The 21,082-nt window shown below is 38.4% G+C and overlaps 1 protein-coding gene across 1 annotated transcript in view; it reads left to right on the forward strand.

The window, feature by feature from the left end:
* The window catches only part of LOC136841768 (zinc finger protein 425-like), a 23,250-nt gene extending 5,919 nt beyond the window's left edge, over nucleotides 1–17,331 (forward strand). The window contains exons 2-3 of the mRNA XM_067109041.1: nucleotides 10,745–12,398; nucleotides 12,778–17,331. Coding sequence (XP_066965142.1) covers nucleotides 10,745–12,398; nucleotides 12,778–13,738 — 2,615 coding nt within the window. The 3' untranslated portion in view covers nucleotides 13,739–17,331. The remainder of the gene's footprint in view (nucleotides 1–10,744; nucleotides 12,399–12,777) is intronic.
* Nucleotides 17,332–21,082: the final 3,751 nt, after the last annotated feature.

The raw sequence follows: 21,082 nt of genomic DNA on the forward strand, positions 1-21,082 counted from the left end.
TATAGCAGTCTTTATATGGAGAATAAACTGCTGTACATACGCTGCTAATGTATTTCCCTTCGCCAAAGTATGAACATTGGTCAATTATTGTCCAATACTGACATAGAAGTGAAATAATTATAAGGAACACTGAGAAGGCTCAGCATAAAATTAATTACGGTTATAATAATATTACTATCACATATCACTGTAATAGTAATTATACTGATAATGATCTTTTTAGGTTCTTTAATGGATTTTACTCTAAGCATCAGAATTATTATTCGAAACTCTTCTCTTCATTTAACCGTTTATGAGATCATGAGATGAAATTACAATAATAATTGTGGAATATACGCCAAAATAATTTCATAATAACCACGGATTTTTCTGCAATCAGTGAAAAGTAATAATGATCATAAAATGAAAAGTCATAACAATGCCAAAGACAAGAAAAATGTTACCAAAAATAACACCAAGAGCAGTACAATATAAAAGCGGATGCTATAAGACGCAAGAATGAACACAAGAAGGAATTCGTACTTTTATAAAACGTTTGTTTTCAAACCATTACGAAACAATAAATTTAATTGGAAGTAATTCAGATATTATAGCGTATATTTGAACCGATTTGATAGTGATGACATTTTTCATGCGAGGCGGTTTGCAACTAACTTTGGCAATTGCTGGAGCGATTTCCGTTTATCCTAAAAAAACTAACACAAAACTAATTAAATCTCTGGATATTTTAACATATATTCATCAACTATTTTTCAACGGAATTTCTTCTTTGTGTGTATATGTATGTATGTATGTATGTATGTATGTACGGTATGTATGTATGTATGTATGTTTTATGTATGAATATTTTTTCGATAGTGATATAGTGAATCATAAATCATAACTATAGCCTAATTCACTCGTAGGGTACACGAAAATGCATGAAATATTTCAAGACGCTTTACCAAAGATACTTGGTCCACTATAAAAACAATGTTAAATTATAAATTTACCACTACGATTAAATTCCTGGGTAAAGGATTTACGTGGCTAATCACATAATATTCCTTTAATATTAGGGCGAACCATATTATGCGAGATTTTCTATCACAAAATTCTCTAACTTTCATCAGCCGGATAAAAAAACTATATGACTCTGAACTCAACCAATATCGTCCAACAAAGGCAGTGCAAATTATAAATTACCAGTACAAATTTCTATTTCCTTTACTCTCATCACATAATATTCCTTTAATATTAGGGCGAAATATGATGCTATTTTCCTACAAAATCTATTTTACGCAATAGTTTAATGTCTTTTCTGGAGAGAGAGAGAGAGAGAGAGAGAGAGAGAGAGAGAGAGAGAGAGAGAGAGAGAGAGAGAGAGAGAGTTTCCTTGAATACGTACAACCTGTATGCATTACTTAAAGCTGACAGCAGTTTCAAACTTACGGAACCTTGCACAAACAGAATGTTATCACTCAACCGTTGCCTAGCTACAATGACTGCTTTAGCTAACTACCATTAAGGCTGCTGCTATTACGAGTAATAGTAATGGCAATTCTTCTGATAGTAAGAGTTGTGACCATATATTCGGTTACTCAGTTCATGCTTTATCGCTGCTATTATTAGCGCTACACACTTATACTTCTCGTAATATTATGAATGACACCAATCTACAACGAACGCTATCATTATTATTACCGATGTTGCATTCCGTAACTTACTGCCATTACCATCAACAATAACAACTTATCATGCGCACCGTCATTACTGCTGTACTGTCATCAGGCGTCCAGCAGTACACAAGGCAGCCAGCCACAGCCACTAGAATTTGCTGCTTCGACCCTATTCATACATTCTCCCCTCAAGAGGGCTGTATGCTGTCCATGATATCTTGGAAGAGGGGAAAGCGAGGGGAAGGGGGAGGGGGAGGCAGGGGAGAGAGCGAGCACGAGAGGGGAATGGAAAAGGGATTTCCAGGTGCGCGCTGGATTTCCCCTCTCCCTCTTCCTCGTCCTCCCTCTCCCTCTCCCACTCCACCCTTCTGAGTCTCTTAGCCTTTAGCACACCTTCCCCTCCTTTTCTCTCTTGCCTAATAATTCTCTCCTTGCTCCCCTCACTCACTCACTCTCACTCACTCACTCTCTTTCTGCCTTCTTTTAGCCCTTTCCATATTGTACGTCCCAACTTCCAACCCTGATTTTCGTGTGGATCTCTCTCTCTCTCTCTCTCTCTCTCTCTCTCTCTTTCTGGGCCTTTCCATATTGAATGTCCGAACTTCCAACCCTCATTTTTTTTCTCTAGTGAATCATTTCTCTTTCTCATTCCCTTCCTTTACTGCCGTAACCCTTTCCTGGGTGGGTCTGAGAGAGAAGGGTTGGTTATCAAGGGGCCTTCCCCAACACCCTCCTCCCGATACTCAGTGTTACTTTTCCTTCGACAAAAACAATAAGAATAAAAAAAAACCCTTGAGAGAGAGAGAGAGAGAGAGAGAGAGAGAGAGAGAGAGAGAGAGAGAGAGAGAGAGAATTCACCTACTGTTCAAGAGAAGGCGAGCGGGGGATTGCAAACATCATGTATTCTGAAATAACTTTCGAAGGACCTGCCTTCTCTCCTATTATTTTCTTGCACAACGCCAACGCAGGTTCCCTCACCCTTCTTCAGGTGTGGGTTATTCCCAAAAAGAAGCGCAACGCGAACGCCATCGGAAACGGCCTTTCCTGTCATACTTGGTGTCCATCTTTGTGTGTCTGTGTGTGTGGGGGGGTTTTTCCGCGGATATACATTCCCTGCCACCCTGTCCCCACACCCACAGCCAAACCCACACTACGACACACACACTCTCTCTCTCTCTCTCTCTCTCTCTCTCTCTCTCTCTCCTCTCTCCTCCTCCTCCTCCTCCTCCTCCTCCTCCTCCTCCTCCTCCTCCTCCTCCTCCTCCTCCGTTTGGTTGGTCCAACGACTTTGAAACCCCCCTCTCCCTATCCATAAGCAAACCTGGCACTACCATGCTAACACATGCGTCCGCGCGCGCGGATATATTTTCAACATCTTTCAACTTTTCTCTTCCTGCGACTTTTTCCTTCCTTTTCCCTGCATTCCCAATCACTTCTACCAAGTAAGCAGTAAGGAAATAATCCAGCTAATCAGGTAAATATCGAAAACTCCACCGACTCGATGAAAACAAACATTTTCAGTCAGTCACTTAACCACCAGAAAAACCAACATGATCAGTTGGTCACTCGGTCATTTCTCAGTCCCTCAGTCACTTCGCCACCAGAGAACCGATACTTTTCAGTCATTCACCAAGTCATTACACCACATGAAGCCCCCAGCATTTTTTCCTCAATTTTTTTTTCTAACTCTCCATCCCTCAACGCCCACACGTACAGCTACCTGAACCTTCTCTCTCGACTTGTATGGAAGAACGATCCATACGCCCCGGACCATAAGCGGGTCCTCCTCCTCCTCCTCCTCCTTGAAGGATTGGGGGCTCGTCCTCGACGTCCTCAGCACCGTTGTTTTTATCAGCCCTCCCTCCCTCCCTCCCACTCCCTTGGGCATGAAAGAAAAATCCTTAACGGGTCATCCCAAAATCCTGGTAAATTAAGGAGTCGCCCAGCGAACTCTTATTTAATATGATCAAGTCAATAAGCGGAGTGATTTCGATCGGGAGGTTTAAAAATGGCCGAGAGAGAGAGAGAGAGAGAGAGAGAGAGAGAGAGAGAGAGAGAGAGAGAGAGAGAGATAATAGACGCTGAGGGTATTATTTTCTAGTCTCCATTTACAGCTAAAGATTTCATGACACACACACACACTCACAAAGAGAGAGAGAGAGAGAGAGAGAGAATTTACGTTGATGGTATTATTTTCTATAGATCCATTCACACCTAATCATTCATGACACACACACACACACACAAGTACACATACAGAGAGAGAGAGAGAGAGAGAGAGAGAGAGAGAGAGAGAGAGAGACTGGTGCGAGCGAGTGGGCTGGTGGTGCTGGCTCTCTATTAGTAGCGCATGTGTCTATATCCATCTCGCCGCGCTGCCCATCTTGTGACCATTGCAAGGTCCCTTAGTCGGTGGGTTATAGGTACTACCACCACCACCACCACCGCTTGCCACCAGGGGAGGGGGGAGTGGGGAGGGGGGGCAGGGTTTGAGAGACTCCAAATGAGGATTTATGTTGCTTCTCTTGCGGCCACCTTCCCCTTTAGCCCTCGAGTACTCTCTCTCTCTCTCTCTCTCTCTCTCTCTCTCTCTCTCTCTCTCTCTCTCGTTATATGTTTAGCTGTATAATATTTAAAACAGCAATGTCCAATATTTAAAACAGTTATGTCCACAGTGTACTCTCTCTCTCTCTCTCTCTCTCTCTTTAGCTGTATAATATTTAAAACAGTAATGTCCACAGCGTACTTTCTCTCTCTCTCTCTCTCGCTATATGTTTAGCTATATATTTAAGAGTAATGTCCACAGCGTACTCTCTCTCTCACACACACACACACAAACACAATATGTGGTAAACGGCAAATGGCAACATTATCCAAACTTATCTCATGTAAAAAGTCACTGAAAGATCAAACTTTACATGGAATAATGTCCGCATCGTATTCTCTCTTTTCTCTCCTCTCGGGTGACGAGAGAGAGAGAGAGAGAGAGAGAGAGAGAGAGAGAGAGAGAGAGAGAGATAGGATGAAGTGGCGGGGTGACATACCACTCAAATAAGGGAGCCTCTGCTGATATTAACACCCTCCCTCCTTCCCTTCTATCCCCACCTCCCCATGTGCATACAAACAAGACAGACAGACTGACATACACACACACACACACACACACACACACACTTACACACACCTGTATGGAGGCACCTATTCTTGCATCATCGCTTCCAACTCCATAAATGGTTTCTTTCCCCCCTTTGGAGATGATTACAGAATCCTCCCCCTCCTCCTCCTCACCTCAACCCCGAATTCTACTCCCCCTCCTTCCACCCCTCCCACCTTTCCTCTTCTGCCAAGTTCTTTCGGGTTCTTTTGTTTTTATTTACTGCCTGTCCATACTTGCCCTTGCTATTATCCTTTCTTGATCTGCTCATCATTTGTTTTATTTACGCTTAATTTTATGCTTCATTCTTTGCTTATTTTCCTTCTTTTTTCCCATTCACTTACTCCTTCGTCCTTATTTACGGGTTCACTTTTCTATAAATCGCCTCAAATTAATTCTCTTCTTACCTGCCCAGTCCTAAATGGCATTTTAAATCGCTCCTCTTTAACATTTTCTACCGAGAGAAAAAGAAAGATTTGGAGCGTTGCAAGCCCGTACCAATTTCATTCTTGGAACTCATAAATACGAAAGTAAATAAACAAATGTATAATGGTCACGTTTCATATTATTAGCATCACCACCAGAGGCAAATGTCCCTAAGCTCTTTAAAAAAAAGGGGGGCGGGGGCTTTATGCTTCCATGTCCAGTAAACAAGCAGAAGAAAAGTCGGTGACTGGAATTCGACGGTAAGGGAAACTGGGTGGCGATGGGACTGAGAGAGAGAGAGAGAGAGAGAGAGAGAGAGAGAGAGAGTATTGAGGGATTAGGGAAGGGAGTGTGTAAGATGTCAGACGGAGGGAAGTGATGGAGGTAAGGGTTGAGGGAGAGGTGCTGACGGCCGGGTGAAATTATGTATTAGACAGCGAACACCGACCAGGGGGAGGAGAATGGGGGTAAGGTAAGGTAAGGTAAGGTAGGAGGGGACGAAAGTGGGAGACAGTGACATATAGAATTATTGAAGAGAGAGAGAGAGAGAGAGAGAGAGAGAGAGAGAGAGAAATATGGAAGCAACCAGGCCATCAAAGTGCTGATTGATACTTCGAACGGGAAAGTGGTGTAGCCTCTCACAGCAATGTACCTTATTATTTTCCAATATGTCTTGACCTTGCCAACGAAATTTGGTTGGACGTTTCCCCGCCCCCCCAACATCCAACATTGATTTAATGATCTGTTCACTACGATCACACGCCTCCTCCTCCTTTCATATTCGCCGAGTGATTTCTGCTCATTCCTGGACTCAATTCTTGATCCAACATTAAGCTCTACGCCAAGGGAATGAAATGACTCTGTCCCAGGCTCGAAGCTTAGAAATTCAGGTATTAAGATTGCTATAAAATTTAAATTTTAAAGAACTAAGGACCACTCTCTTTTTAAGATCACATGGAGGCCTGCTGTACCCACGCCTAAGACTTACACTTAAAATACAATGTTTTCTGTATTTTGCTGTAGAGGTTCTTACTTCAATGACTATCCAGTGTTTTTCATGAATCGCGTCCCGTTGATGTCTTAAATTCGACCACTGTTTCACAGAATTTCATTGACCTTACTTTTCTTTTAAGGGCCACTTGAACTTAGACCTGCGCCTGCAAAAGTTAGGTGTTGCAGGCAAGTGAATCTCGGTGAAAATTGCCTATTTTAAAGCAAGTCATGTGAAATTATACCCTTATAATCCCTGAATATCCCAATCTGTTATTATTCTTTCACACTACTCCTTATTCCTTTTCTTGAATTCTTATTCAACAGGGAAGGACATCCCCTGAAATTAAAGTATTAATGGATTAAAAAATATGTTTTATCCTCAATTAGGTTCTTGTCTTTAGAAACCCCACCACTCGACTGTAGACAGACGGAGCGCCAAGACTGTCCTTGGCTGAATGTATTCAAGTCAAGGCCTGAATACTGATATTGCTTTCATCAACAGCCTTCAGGTGCTTTCTGAATTTATCTGCAATAACTTTACACTATCGTTTTGCTTGTGGTGCTTTAGTCTGTGTCGATTTCCCTCGTTTTTCTTATACATTAGAGTAGAATTTAGGTTTTAGGCCGAAGGCCAAACGCTGGGAATTATCAGGGCATTCAGCGCTGAAATAGAAATTGAGAGTAAAAAGGCTTCAAAGGCGTAACAGGAGGAAAACCTGGCAGTTGCTCTATGAATAAATTGTTAGGAGAGGGTGGAAAGTAAGATGGAGGAAAGAGAATGTGAACCGAGGTACAGTAAAAAGAATGAAAGGGGTTGCAGCTAGGGGTCGCAGGAACGCTACAAAGAACCTTAAGTAAAGCCTACAGTGCACCTCATGGTAGCCCCCCCCTACGGAGTTCTTTTATATTATCACATTATCTTCGCTCCATCTAAGAGATCCAATTCGCATTTTTAAATTACATAGTGTTGGTCACTTGCGCTGTAACGTTTGATTCCATTTGTCTTTAAATGCTCAATGTAACATGACAAATCGACATCCCTTGAATTTCTCGCCTTCGGTGGCGATGGCGAAAACGTGACATCCCTTAAGGTGAAGATACCTCGAGATCCTTTTTTCGTTCCAGTGGGACGAAGAACTTCATGTCCTGTCCTACCCCAGGCCCGAAAGAAGGGACAGAACTGCCTAATACGAAGAGATAGGAAAAACAGAAAATTCAGCAGGGGAGAAATTTTGAAACTTGGCAGTAGAAAAAAATCAGTAGTTAATGATTACCCAGCCAATAACTCTTAATTTAAATTTTTGCAGAAAAGTTTCCCTTTAAATAGATGACATTCTCGTGACGTAACATAATGACGACATGATTTCCATGAATGAATTTATTATAGTGAACGCATTAATATTTATTACCAAACTTGACGATTCCGGAAGTGAGATACGCCAGCCTATAGGGACTTCAAAATATTGCCAAGTCCTTTATTATTATGCCAAGCTTCACACACAACAGATACCTCATATGCGGACAAGAAAGTTGAGAGAAGGTAAAAAGCGATACATAACAAAGGTAGCATACAAATAAATACGAAGTCTTCTTCACCATTTCTAACGACAGGAAGCGACACCACTTACTCACTGAATAGTTAAGTCATCCTGAATAAAAAATATATGAATTCGGTTATAACGACGATGACACGCTAATTTTTTTTTTTTATCTTCTGCTGCAACTTATGTTTTAGAGAGAGAGAGAGAGAGAGAGAGAGAGAGAGAGAGAGAGAGAGAGAGAGAGAGAGAGAGCACTAAAGTGTTATTTGTGCTCAATCTGGCGCTAACGTTAAGGTATATATGACATGACATATGCTTGTCACAACATTTATATTATCGTACTGGATCCTCCAACACTGCTCCGTATTTATATACGTATTCAAAATGTATCTGTCATCACGCTCAGGCATACCATAGTGTGAAGCTAGCGGATTCACATAAAAATTCTAGCCAAGATTTGGAGGTAACTTCTTCTGACACTACTCTGACGGATATATGTATGTATGTATGTACGTATATATAAATAAATATATATATATATATATATATATATATATATATATATATATATATATATATATATATATATATATATTTATATGTATACATATATGCATTATACATACACACATATATATACACATATACACATATATATATATATATATATATATATATATATATATATAATATACATACACACACATATATATATATATATATATATATATATATATATATATATATATATATATATATATATATATATATCAGTGACTCCACAGTTAAAGGGTAAACATAACAATGACTGCTGGTTTGATTTTCTCATGAGCCATCCCTCAAGGGAGTAAATGACTGAGTGGGAAAACATTGTACATGTTCGTCTGCTGCCAAGTCAGGAACAGGAAAATGTTGAAAGGCTTTACTTGATCTTTTTCTCGAGCATTCATATGAGAGAGAGAGAGAGAGAGAGAGAGAGAGAGAGAGAGAGAGAGAGAGAGAGAGAGAGAGAGAGAGAGAGAGAGAGAGAGGGTGTAGGTAATGGGTGGGGCAGCAGATGGAGGGTGTAATTAATGAATTGAAGACTGGCGTTTTAAATGACACGAGATTGAATCCGGTTCAGGAAGTTGCAATGCAAGTGCGGCTTTATCGGATGCTTTACTCACGCGCCTCTTGAACCCGATAAGGAAGAAGATTAAATAATAATAATGATAAAATGATAAAAATAATAATAATAATTCCGATCTGTGAATCACATAGCCAATAACCACCAAACAGTTGTAGCTTTTTCCCACGAGCCGTGAAAGTTAATATTCTACAACACACGTCGATCAAAATCCTGTACACGAAAACAGACGTCACACATACATACACAAACACAAACACATACACACATATGTATATATATATATATATATATATATATATATATATATATATATATATATATATATATATATATATATATATATAATATATACTGTAGACAGTATAGTTTATACACACAAACACACACACATATATATACATATATATATATATATATATATATATATATATATATATATATATATATATATATATATATATATATACACGGAAATGAACATAGGGAAACGGAAACGTGTTTCACAGAAGTAAATTTCTGATTCATCACGAGACAGAACCCCGGTGTTTCGTGTGAGAGTCCAGGGCATTAGCAATTCGGACACAAAGGTCATAAAAGGAGTTGGAACCTAAGTACTACGTACCTGACGTTTTTCTCGGGCAGGCGACTGGGGCCTAACATACCAGCGAATTTTCCCAACTCCCCGACCCATTCGCGCTCGAATTCCTAACGTTTCATTGGACTTAACCCTTTTCACTGTGATTGATTGATTGATTATGAAATTTAGGTCTTGAAGACCAAGCGCCGGAACCCATCAGGATTATTCAGCGCCATAATGAAGGTGAAATATATATAAATTAATGATATGATTGATAATGAATAGGTGAATGATGACATACTATTAAAATTCAGCGTTAAAATATGAACGCAAAAAATGAAGAATGATATTGGATAGAACCAGCAAAAAATATTTATTAAACTTTTATATTCAAAATACATACTTAGTATATAAAATAAATATGACTAAAATCTTTATTGAATATATAAGATCATATCTCATTAAAATAACCAGATTCTTTCAAATAACCCATAAGGTTATCTACCTCAAGAGATATGGTGGGACTGAACACATGGAAACTTGTTTCACAAAAATTAATTTTGTGTGTATGTAAACTATATTGTCTACAGTATGCCTCACAGAACTAAACCGGTAAACGGATACAGATAATAACATCCTTTAGCGTCAGGTGCCATTCCACTGTTTAGGGTCTTCAGTGTTCGAGAAAGGCAGCAATTTTTAGGGGATCACCAAGACTTAATATTTTCAGTTATCTTACATGTTAGTAATACAGTCACCGTTATGGGTAACATTCACGTAAACCTATTTTTTTTTTTTTACATAAGCATGATTACATACCTACAAATTACGCATGCTATTAATGTGCATTTTTATGACGAGAGAGAGAGAGAGAGAGAGAGAGAGAGAGAGAGAGAGATTCTGACTAAACCTTGTAAATATTTGCTATTTAGCGCATGTAATTTTTCGAAGAGATGCAAATATGTGGGCATTTGACTATGACTATAAAATATGGCATGTAAGAAAAGTAATTTCTGTGATATAAGTAAAAGCAGGAGAAAAAGGTACTGCAGCAACTTGATGCTCCTTGCTTTATACACCGTGACAGGTGCAGTTGGTTAAATGGCACCTGTGAACTGTTTAGCGAAACACCTGCATGGCGGTATAAGTAGATGGGAAATTGGACCAGAGGGGAGTAGCATTAAAATTACAGGGTGATCGCACTGCTACTAATCAACCGTCGTTGAATTCTTCATTAAGTCAATTTCTTCTTCTTCTTTGTTGCAGATGATGCGACGGTAACAATGCGGACGAGCGAAGTCATGAACCAGGCAGCAGCAGCAGCAACGGCAGGCCTGGGTTCAGGTCTGCTCGCTCTAGGAGGAGCCATGACCACCACATCATCCCCTAACGCCAAAGGAACAACAGCTGCGGGAGTGTCTCCTGTGCTGTCCTTCGACCTGACTGCCTACACCCAGATCTTGCAGCAAATGGCTGCCAAAATATACCCATACGACCCGGCGTCGGTGGCAGCCTCGTTAGCTGTTTTGAATCCAACATCTCATCTCCCGTTAGCCTTAACTGCTCCCCATGCACTCGCTCTCACGACCAAGACCTCCTCAACAGGAAGCAGCAAGGCGTCTACTGCGGACGATACGCCAACCAGCACGGACAGTGATAGCTCTTGGCAGAATAATGTCAAAAGTGAACCAGCTGCCAAGGAAGAAGAATGCGAAACTGCCCTTGACCTAAGGACACAAGGACTGAAGTCCCTTTATTCGTCCTACCGACGTGCCACGCTTGATGATATAAAACCGAAGGTGGTTGAAGATATATGGATTGAAAATGACATCAGACTGACATGGACGGAATCAAAAGTAGCAGCATACAATCCAGCCCAAAAACTATTCATGTGTGTCGACTGTGAGTGTGTTGGGTTTCTGTCTAGAGTAGCAGAGCACTGGTTAGGTGCCCACGCTAACTTGAGGGTGTTCTCCTGTCCCAGATGCCCATACACATCTGCTTGGTCACGCTGTGTAAAGATGCATCTCACACGACAACACAATGAACAGTTTGCAGACACTACAATGTGGAAGGAAAATTCAACTCTCATGGAGGTGACTCGTCTAATGCAAGAGCTTCGTAACAAAGTAGAAAACAGAATAGACTCTAGCAACACATTAGCAGACAAGCGTTTCTATTGCCCTCACTGTCCTTATGCCACTGACAGACGTGACCTCTACACCCGCCATGAAAATATTCACAAAGATGATAAACCTTTTCATTGCTACTTGTGTTTCAAACAGTTCAATCGTGCGGACCATGTCAAAAAACACTTCGTGAGGATGCACCCAGAGACTGAGTATGAAATATCCAAGATCCGCAAGCAGCCAGGAACAGGAAGAGTTGCTGCACGGTCCCCTCCTTCCCCAGTGGCATCACTGCCAACAGAAGCTCCCCAACCCCCTAGAGCTGTGACACCGGTAGCAGCCCCACCTCCAGTTGTTGTAGTACCTCCAGTACCCTCTCCTCCAACTGCCACTCCAGCAGTATCTGTGTCTGATGTGGCAACAGCTATGAGTGCTCCTTCCACTCCTGAAGAATGCAATCCACCTTCCCCTGCTGGAGTAATAAGTATGGGCTTGAGTCTGAATGTTATAACTGGAAATGAAAGCCCAGATGTTGGTCGTGGACGAAGGCGAGGGGATCGAGCATACACTTGCCCCTACTGCCACTGGTCAGGAAGTGACAACTGGTGCCTCAAGCGACATATGAATACACACATAAAGCCATTTGCATGTGTCATGTGTGACTACAAAGCTGCCAGAGCTGAACGGCTCTCCACTCACGTGTGGAAAGTTCATAACAAGAGAATCTGTAACAAGTGCAATTTTCTTGCTGACACCCAAGAACGTCTGCTGGAGCATACCCGTGAAGAACAGTGAGTATTAAAAAGCTACTGAGATATTCATGCATATTTTCATCATGCCCTTATTTACAATTTTTTTTTAATTTAGACAAACAACATTTTCTTGAAATCATAAAAATCCTTAGTATAAAATTTAAAACTTGCTAACTCACTAATTTACTTCTTGAAAACTGCAAAAAAAAAAAAAAAAATATTAAGTATCTTCACTAGTACTTGATTAGCAAAAGGATACAATCAGTGATATTGCATAAAAGAGCTGACCTTGAAAAGTAAATGTTATAGCTCCCTCATGAAATCAATATTATCAGTCAGTCAAACTCTGAATCCCTTCCTTATTATAGCTCATTAGTTTCTAAATAATTAATTAAAACTATTTTTTTTTTCATTACAGTCACAACAACCCTTACTCCAGACGGTACATCTGTTCTTCGTGTGGTCTCACTTTTGACACCCGTCCTGCACTTGAGACTCACCAGCATCTCAGCCACCCAAGAATAACCCGCACTACCACCATCCCCTCCACCACCCCAGCTGTGCAGGAAACAGCACACGACTTATCTATGAAAACAGAAATCAGGTCTGAACCTTCACCGCCTTCATCACCCTTGATATGCCCAGTGAATGGTTGCAGTCAAACCCTAAGTGGTGGTGGGGCCTTAGCTGAACATGTACGCAGTGATCACGGTGGAAGTGGTGCCTCTTGCTGTCCACACTGTGGTTACCAGTTGACACATGATGAGCTGTCCAGAGATCATTGGCTCACACACCACAAGGAAGTATGTGCTGCATGTGTGCACGTGTTCACTGCTGTGTACGGTCCTCAACTCTGGAAAAAGGTACATGTACGCCCAAGTTCTCTGGAGAGTCCCCTGGATGCCATTGTGACTGGTCTTAATCGTAAACGTACTGTCAATGATGTTTTTCCATCACCACCAGTACCAGCAGTTGCCAATACTCCAACAATGATTGAGTCTGCTATTCCTGCAGCTAACCGAGAATCACCTTCTCCGGTAGCTGAAGTCCAGGAACCTGATACTGAAAGGTTCAGCAAGAGATCAAGGAAGCAGAGCTGCCCAAAGAAAGTCATAACAGTGGCAGAATCAGAATCTAATGAAGAGTCTACCTCTAGCACACCCCGCCGCAGAGTACCTCTCAAAGTGAAAAGGAAGGCCCTGGCCAATCACCCAGGTTTTGCAAATCGTCAGTGCCGTCGGTGTCCTCGTCGTCCAATCTTTTCATCTAGGGCTCGACTACAGTTGCACATTAGATGGACCCATGGTCGACGCGGTATAAGTCATCGTAACCTTGCTCACAAAGCTGCCTCTGCCCAAGTGAAATCAGCAGTCCACTAGTAAAACCTAGTTTGATTTTAATTCAGTTGGTACAACGGGTAGAAATTTGCTGGAAACAATTCTTGCAATTTTTTCCTTGAAACATTTAGCTACCTATGTTAGGTGGTTATGATTACGAAAGCGTATGTAAGGATGTACTAATCATCTGGTAATATAGTAATCTTATATTGCCACTGTCAGTGTGGTTCATTTACATACTTGCAAAATATGTATATATTGACTGAAACTATAACGCTAATCCTATTTTTCTAGGATTAATATTAATTTATTATTTGACCTTTTCCTTAATTTTTCCAAGCAGTTGTATGCAATCACTCCTTATCCTTCCATTTACAATTCCATTATCTTGTCCTAAGATACAATTCCATTTGGTATGTCCTAACGTTAGAGATGTGGAGATTCTGAGTACAATATTAGTTTACTGAATCAGGCGTGTTTATCTCTTAGATAAGAATGATGACAATACCTCTGTCAAACTGCGAAGTGGTGTATGTTTAAAAAAAGTAATTGATGTTAAAAGCTCAATTAAACCCTTTTATGAGTGTGTGTGTGTGTGGGTATGTTTTGATACAAAAGAATACTTCGATTAAGAATAGGATCTAATTGGATCGCAAGAAATCCTGGAATCCCACCAGGGGGTGTAAATAATGGATATTTTGTTACACCTTATGTAGGTTATAAACATTTGGTTGTGGGACTTAGAATTCTAACCCCTCTCGAAAGGGCAACTTCAAAGGTTGTGGACTGGGTTGTGAACGTGTGGATTGCCAACCTGCTGCATGACACTTAAAAAGAGGACCGAAAGAGAGAAAGAGAGGGTGAATGATGAGGAAAAAATACAGCGTTCTTCCTCCTCCTTTCTAGGGACCCTTTGAGACGGATGCCTGATTGTACGTTCATGATTTTTTTTTTAGAAGAAGCAGTGGCTCAGGCAGTACTTTTATTTTTCTATTTATTTACTTATTTTTTTATCTTTCTTAGAATCTTTTCGTTGATGTGCATGAGTAAAAATTTCAGTGGGACTGAAAAAAAAAGTTATATGATTTTTTTTTTTTTTTTTGAAACGTTCCACATACATCATTTTAATAGCCGAAGACTGTGCTGAGCCGGCAGGGATTCATTTTTAGGGAATTGTTGGGACGTCTGTGAAGGAACAGACTAAATGGGAACAAGGAGAGGAACCAAGCGGTTCTCATAGTTGGACGTAAGTAACTCTCTCTCTCTCTCTTCAAGGGAGGTAGGGAGGGCGAGGACCGTTTTTTGGGGGTGAGCGTTTCTCAAGTCCAAATCAGACCAAAGATTTTGTTGATAATAATATTCTAGGACTGTGAATCTGTTTTTTCGTGACTTTGTCGCCTTCCGTTGTTAATTATAATTATTATGATTATTGTTACGTTGCAACCCGATGGATTTCTGTGATTCTTATTGTTACTATGTAATATGGAATGTCTAAATGATTTCCCTTTGATATTGTGGGTCAGGTTTGACTATAGCCTTCATAATCTACTATTTTATTTCCTGACTACTCAACCTTGACCCCAGACTCAAGTTCCTTCTTTGGGGGACTAGCAACCAAGGATTGTGATTTTTATTTTGTGATTTATTAAAGAAAAAAGCAGTTGTAGACTTGGCCCTCTAGTCAGACTGTTGCCAAAGTACTGATATATACAAAGCCAATTAACTATTTATACGCTGAACTGTGTAATAACTACTCTTGACCAAATGTGTTTGGTGCTAACAAGCAGTGTTTCACTGTAGCCATAAATTCTTTCAGTTAAGTCTGTCTGTTTGTCTGTGAATTTGAGACCATGGGCTTTTGGAATAATCCCGCTCGATACACACAGTAGTAACCTATTTTCTAATCTGATTCTGAAAATCAAAATAACCTGTTGTCCTGAAACGTGTGTCATTATTTTCCAAACAAGAAAAAAAAAAACATATGCTCAAAACCCCACACACACACAGGTGTTGTGCCTACAATAATAGCCTCTTTGTTAACCTTGTAAATAGCATTTCTCTGTTTTTGTGACATTTGTGGATTCTTCAGTCAGAAAAACACAACTCAGGAGTCTAGTTGTGAAGAAACAGTTTTTAAAAATGCTTTTTTTTTTTTTGGACCACACCGCAAAAAGCGACGAAAGCGGCAGAAACGAAAAGAGGGTTTGCGTAAACGACTATTTTTCGCCTGGAAAAATCTGTGCTTCCGGTACAATTCATCAGGATTACTACGAGTGACCGACATTATGGCAAAACATGTGAAACCCTTCTCTTCCTTCTGTCTCTCCGTTCGCCGTTGCGAATTAAATCTCAGTGATGCAGACAACGGTACCTGGAGTCACCTTGTAGCCTATTTATTGTAAAGGATATTACAAACAGGTGTCTTGGAAGGATATGTGAGGATGTCGCTGAGGTATTTTCAATGTGAAATCCATTCCCACTGGTAAAGACGGGGACTGATGTCAACTTTGATCTGTAAACAGAATGTGTCTTGGTAGAGTAATTCCTTATGTTAAAAAACACACAAGTCAAGAAGCGCATTTCCTTCACAGACAAATGTCTTTTGTAGTAACTTAACTCGATTTAATGCTCACCGTAAAACAGGAGTTTTAGCAGCATCGAACTTACAATAATATATGAAAAAGGAAAAAACAATTTCTTTTTTTCGTGTGTGCGCTCGTGTGCGAGTGCGCGCGTGTGTGTGTGTGTGTGTGTGTGTGTGCGCGCGTGTGCGTGAGTGTGTGTCTTCTAATCACAGTCGTAAAGTCCTTGACCTCATCCTTTACTGTACAAGTCACTAATGAAAAAAAAAATCCTTCGAGCCCCTTCCATTATTTATAGTTGGTACAGAAAAGATGAGACGTGAGACGTTATTGCTTAAAGATTGGAGTCTCTCGTGGAAATCCATTTCCAAACTGTTTCAGATGGTTGCAACTGTCCTGACCGTCAAATTGAAGACGAAGATGGTAAAAGATTTCATTAAAAAAAAAATTATATTTGGTGACTAATCAGGGTAGAACTCTGCAATCCAACATGATGTAGATAAGAGTTTACTTTTTTTTCTTTTTTTTTTTGGAGGGTAGGGGGATAAGGAGACGTGAGACTCCAAGACTCCCTAACGCGACCTTGTGTCCCCTCGTATTAAAAGAGGCTTCGTTTAGTCAATAAAAGATAAGAGAGTCTGTTCAATGGACTGATTCAATGAGCTGTGAACTACTGACGATTCTTCCAAGGCGTTTGTCTTTTTTTTTTTTTTTATTTCTTCTGTGTTTGGCTTTTTTGTTTCTTGAGTTATACATCCAAGTGTCAAACGTGTATGAAATATTTCCACTGTATTCCAAAGTTTAATTTTTATGATGTTGTCGCCATTTTTTTTTTTTTGTGTAAGTAGAAAATGTAAGACAACTGTTTTAGATATTTTTTTTTTGGGGACTTTCTTGTATTTTCACGACTAAATGGAGTCTCCGAGGCTGTTATCCAATTATAACCTGTTTCTGTCTTGACTTGTTTATACACCGACCATTCCCTAATGCCTTCAATTACCTCTTACTAGTAATGTACTTTTTCATACCAATAAAGGAAATTATGATATTAAACATGTTGACGTTTCTTTCCGTCCTTCTGTATAATGTTTTAATACATTGTGCTTTTTGAAGAAGTATCTACCATACAATGCAAATTTCAAAATTCACCATCATCATCACCAACATTTTCTTAATAATAATGATTATAATAATAAAGCAACGAATTAAAAAACAAATAAAAACGCCAAAGATTAATTTGTGTACTTTGATAGTGATGAATAAAGGTTAATTTGGTCGTTAACGGAAATTTCGCTTTAAAAATCAATAACAAAAGAATTAAAACGGCCACCATATTGATACAAATTCCCTTATAAAAGTCTCAAAATTTTAAAGCAAACATTTCAATTTACAAACGGCTATCGAAATAGCCACGGGAACTTTTCTAAACTTTTAGAAAGATAAAAATCAAGAAGCAAAAAGTTATTTAAAAAAAAAAGTCGCAAATATTAAAAAAAAAAAAAAGCTTCAAAATGACCATGAAAGAGTAATAGAAATGTCTTGAAACTGTCCCCGAGAAAATTAATAAATAACCCCAAAAAAAAAAAAAAAAATTAAAATGAACAATTAAAAGCAACAAAAACATAAATTGTCGAGATTTATTCGGTCAGTTTCTTAAAATAGCCACAAATAAAAAAAAAATACAAAGGTAACAAAATCTACCAAAATAATAACAGTAAAGTAACAAAAAGCTCTTAAAAATGCCATTATATAATATATATAAATAAATATATATATACATATATATATATATATATATGTATGTATACACACACACACATATATAAATATATATTTTTTTTTCTTGGCTATATGCATATTTTATGGCCTTCACTGCTGATATTAATCACATGCATGCATGCATACTTTATATATATATATATATATATATATATATATATATATATATATATATATATATATATATATATATATATATATATATATATATACAGTGTGTGTGTGTTTTTGTGTGTGCGTAATTAATATCACGAGAGTTAACACTAACACATGATGACCATAAAATATGTACCTATATGGGCACGAAAGGAAAAATTAAAAACTTCATTGATCATAGATAATACTTTCGTCTTTCTGACATGGCTGGACTCACAATGAAATAAGGACATACTCCCAAGAGGTCAATTCTTTTATGATCTCTGTTAAGTCGGATTGAAAAACAAAACAACACAGGATAATAGATGGTCGCTGGAATGGAGACCAGGGCTAACATTTAAAGTTCGTCCTTTGGCACAGGTAATTAACCTTGTTTCCAAGATATCTACTTGAGTAAAGTCAATGGCATGGATTACTGTGTCGGCCGTAGCTCCAGTTAATACGGTGCCCATAGTCAAGCCGCATTTTTCTGCTGTTTTGTTCTTCATGAAAAGACTCGAGAAGTTTGGTCCAAATAAAATAAATAAATAGGCTACATCCTAAACATGGGATACTGTATTTTATTATTGTTGAAAAGAGCTATTTTCAATTAACATATATTTAATTTACTCATATGTAAAATTAATGTTTTATTTACTTTCTGAACTAGAGACAGCGTTTTTGTACTTTTTTTTCTTATATAGATGACTTGAGATTTTGGCTTGAATAAAATAAATTACATCCCGAACATGGGATATTGTATTTTCTTATCGTTCAAAGGGCTATTTTTAATTAACATATTTTTCAGTTACATTTAAAATTATCCACATATTTAGTTTTTACAAAAATGTGACATCCAAATAATACTAAGTTTAGGCAAAATATTTTATTGAATTCCTCTGTTTTATAAACTTTTTTTGGCTGTTCTCATGAGGAGCAATTTTCCAAAAATATTTAGGATAAACGATTTTTTTTGCTATCCGGCCCGGGATTATATATGTAATCAACGATAGGTTTGCTTAAAAAGCAAATTTTACAGACTAAATACACACAAAAACAAAGCCACTAAAAACATAACAAACATTAGAACGATACCCGCGCAATAACTTCTCGCTGCTGGGAAGAAAGGGCGTTAATTCTGGTATGATACAAAACATACTACCGGGGTTCAGGCAGGGCAGCCGATCGAGACCACAGGTCTACCCCAAGCCAAATCAAAAGTCCTTCGAAAGAAGGCATCGTGCTTACCCATACAAAAATGGGAATAAAAGCACGTTAAAAGAAAAAGAAGAAGAAGATTCTATAGGTAAACTCGCCTTCTATCCACTAAGGGCTATATATTCTTAGAGCCCTTAGATACATTACATACGGGGAAATACAGATTTTATATTTTTAGAATGGCCTGAATGGAAATGAACATAAGTTGTTGGTGGGTTTCCTGAATACAGAAAATTTACGTTCTTTGGCTTGCCTAACAAACAAAACATCTAGGAAAGGAATACTGTTACTCTCTTCTTGTAGAGTAAATTTTGAGGATGGTACAAATAAATTAATGCAAGAAAATCCAATGGGTCAAAATTTTCCCTTTTCATGAATACTATTTAGATGCCATCACATCGTTGAGAACACTAAATGTAAGATTAATCTTTAAATATAACGCACTGAAAAATGTGTTAATTAAAATTAACCCTATGAGCGTTAATAAAATATACGGGATAATGTTCAGAATTTAATTTATTGAATTTGGGTCAAACATCCGAAGTCATTTGTATACGAACAAAATAGCATTAAGAAAAAATAATAATTTAAATAGGATAAGACGCAAAATTAGCACACAGAGAGATAAAGACAAAGAATACAAAAGAAAAGAACAAGAATAAATGAACAAAAGAAAAATACTAAAAGTTATAACTTGTATCAAAATGCTGTCTCAAAAGGGTACACAAGCAATGCCCTGGCCATCCACTGGCTCAACTTGGTCACCGTATTAATTGGGGTATAATCGACACAGTCATCCACATCAGTGATTCTACCAAGAAATATCTTGCAAACTGTGTTAACTACCCGTACAAAAGGGCGAAATTTAAATATAAGAATAGTATCTTTCCCATCTACCCTCTACTATCCTCTTCTTAAATACGACTTTTCCGAGGTCATCAAGAAATTGGTCCGAAGGGAACCACAAGCTCTTTACACAAACGATGTCTGTCCTTTTTATTTCATTGTGAGTGACGATGCCATAAGGACGAAAATCCAATCCAGTATTTTTATCTTTCCTTTCGCGGCCATCCACTTATTTTATGGTCATCAGGTGTTGACTCTCGGGATATTTACTTACACACAGACAGCCAGACAGACACAGACATATGTACACACACATGTATGTATGTATGTGTGCATATATTATACATATATAAATGTGTACACACAATATATATATATATATATATATATATATATATATATATATATATATATATATATATATATATATATATATATATATACATGCTTACATGTCACAAAATAGCGCGTGACAATATATTCAGCCAAGGCCACATTGTACCTCGAAATTGTGTTGAAATAACACGAAAGCGCTTGGTACTCGTTTATTTTTCCTGTGGCCTTGGCTGAATATATATATATATATATATATATATATATATATATATATATATATATATATATGTGTATGTGTATATATGTATATGTGTGTGTGTGTGTGTGTGTGTGTGTGTGTGTGTGTGTGTGTGTGTGTGTGTGTACATGAGCAATTTAAATAGTACAGAAGCAACACACAAATTCCCTTGTAACAGTACCAGTCATAAAATAGTTGAAAGTACAAAAAAGGAGGAACCTTTACAAAGACAGTTCATCAAGTAGAAAGAGC

Source organism: Macrobrachium rosenbergii, chromosome 9 (genome assembly GCF_040412425.1).
Source record: "Macrobrachium rosenbergii isolate ZJJX-2024 chromosome 9, ASM4041242v1, whole genome shotgun sequence".
In the NCBI taxonomy this organism is placed as follows: Eukaryota; Metazoa; Arthropoda; class Malacostraca; order Decapoda; family Palaemonidae; genus Macrobrachium; species Macrobrachium rosenbergii.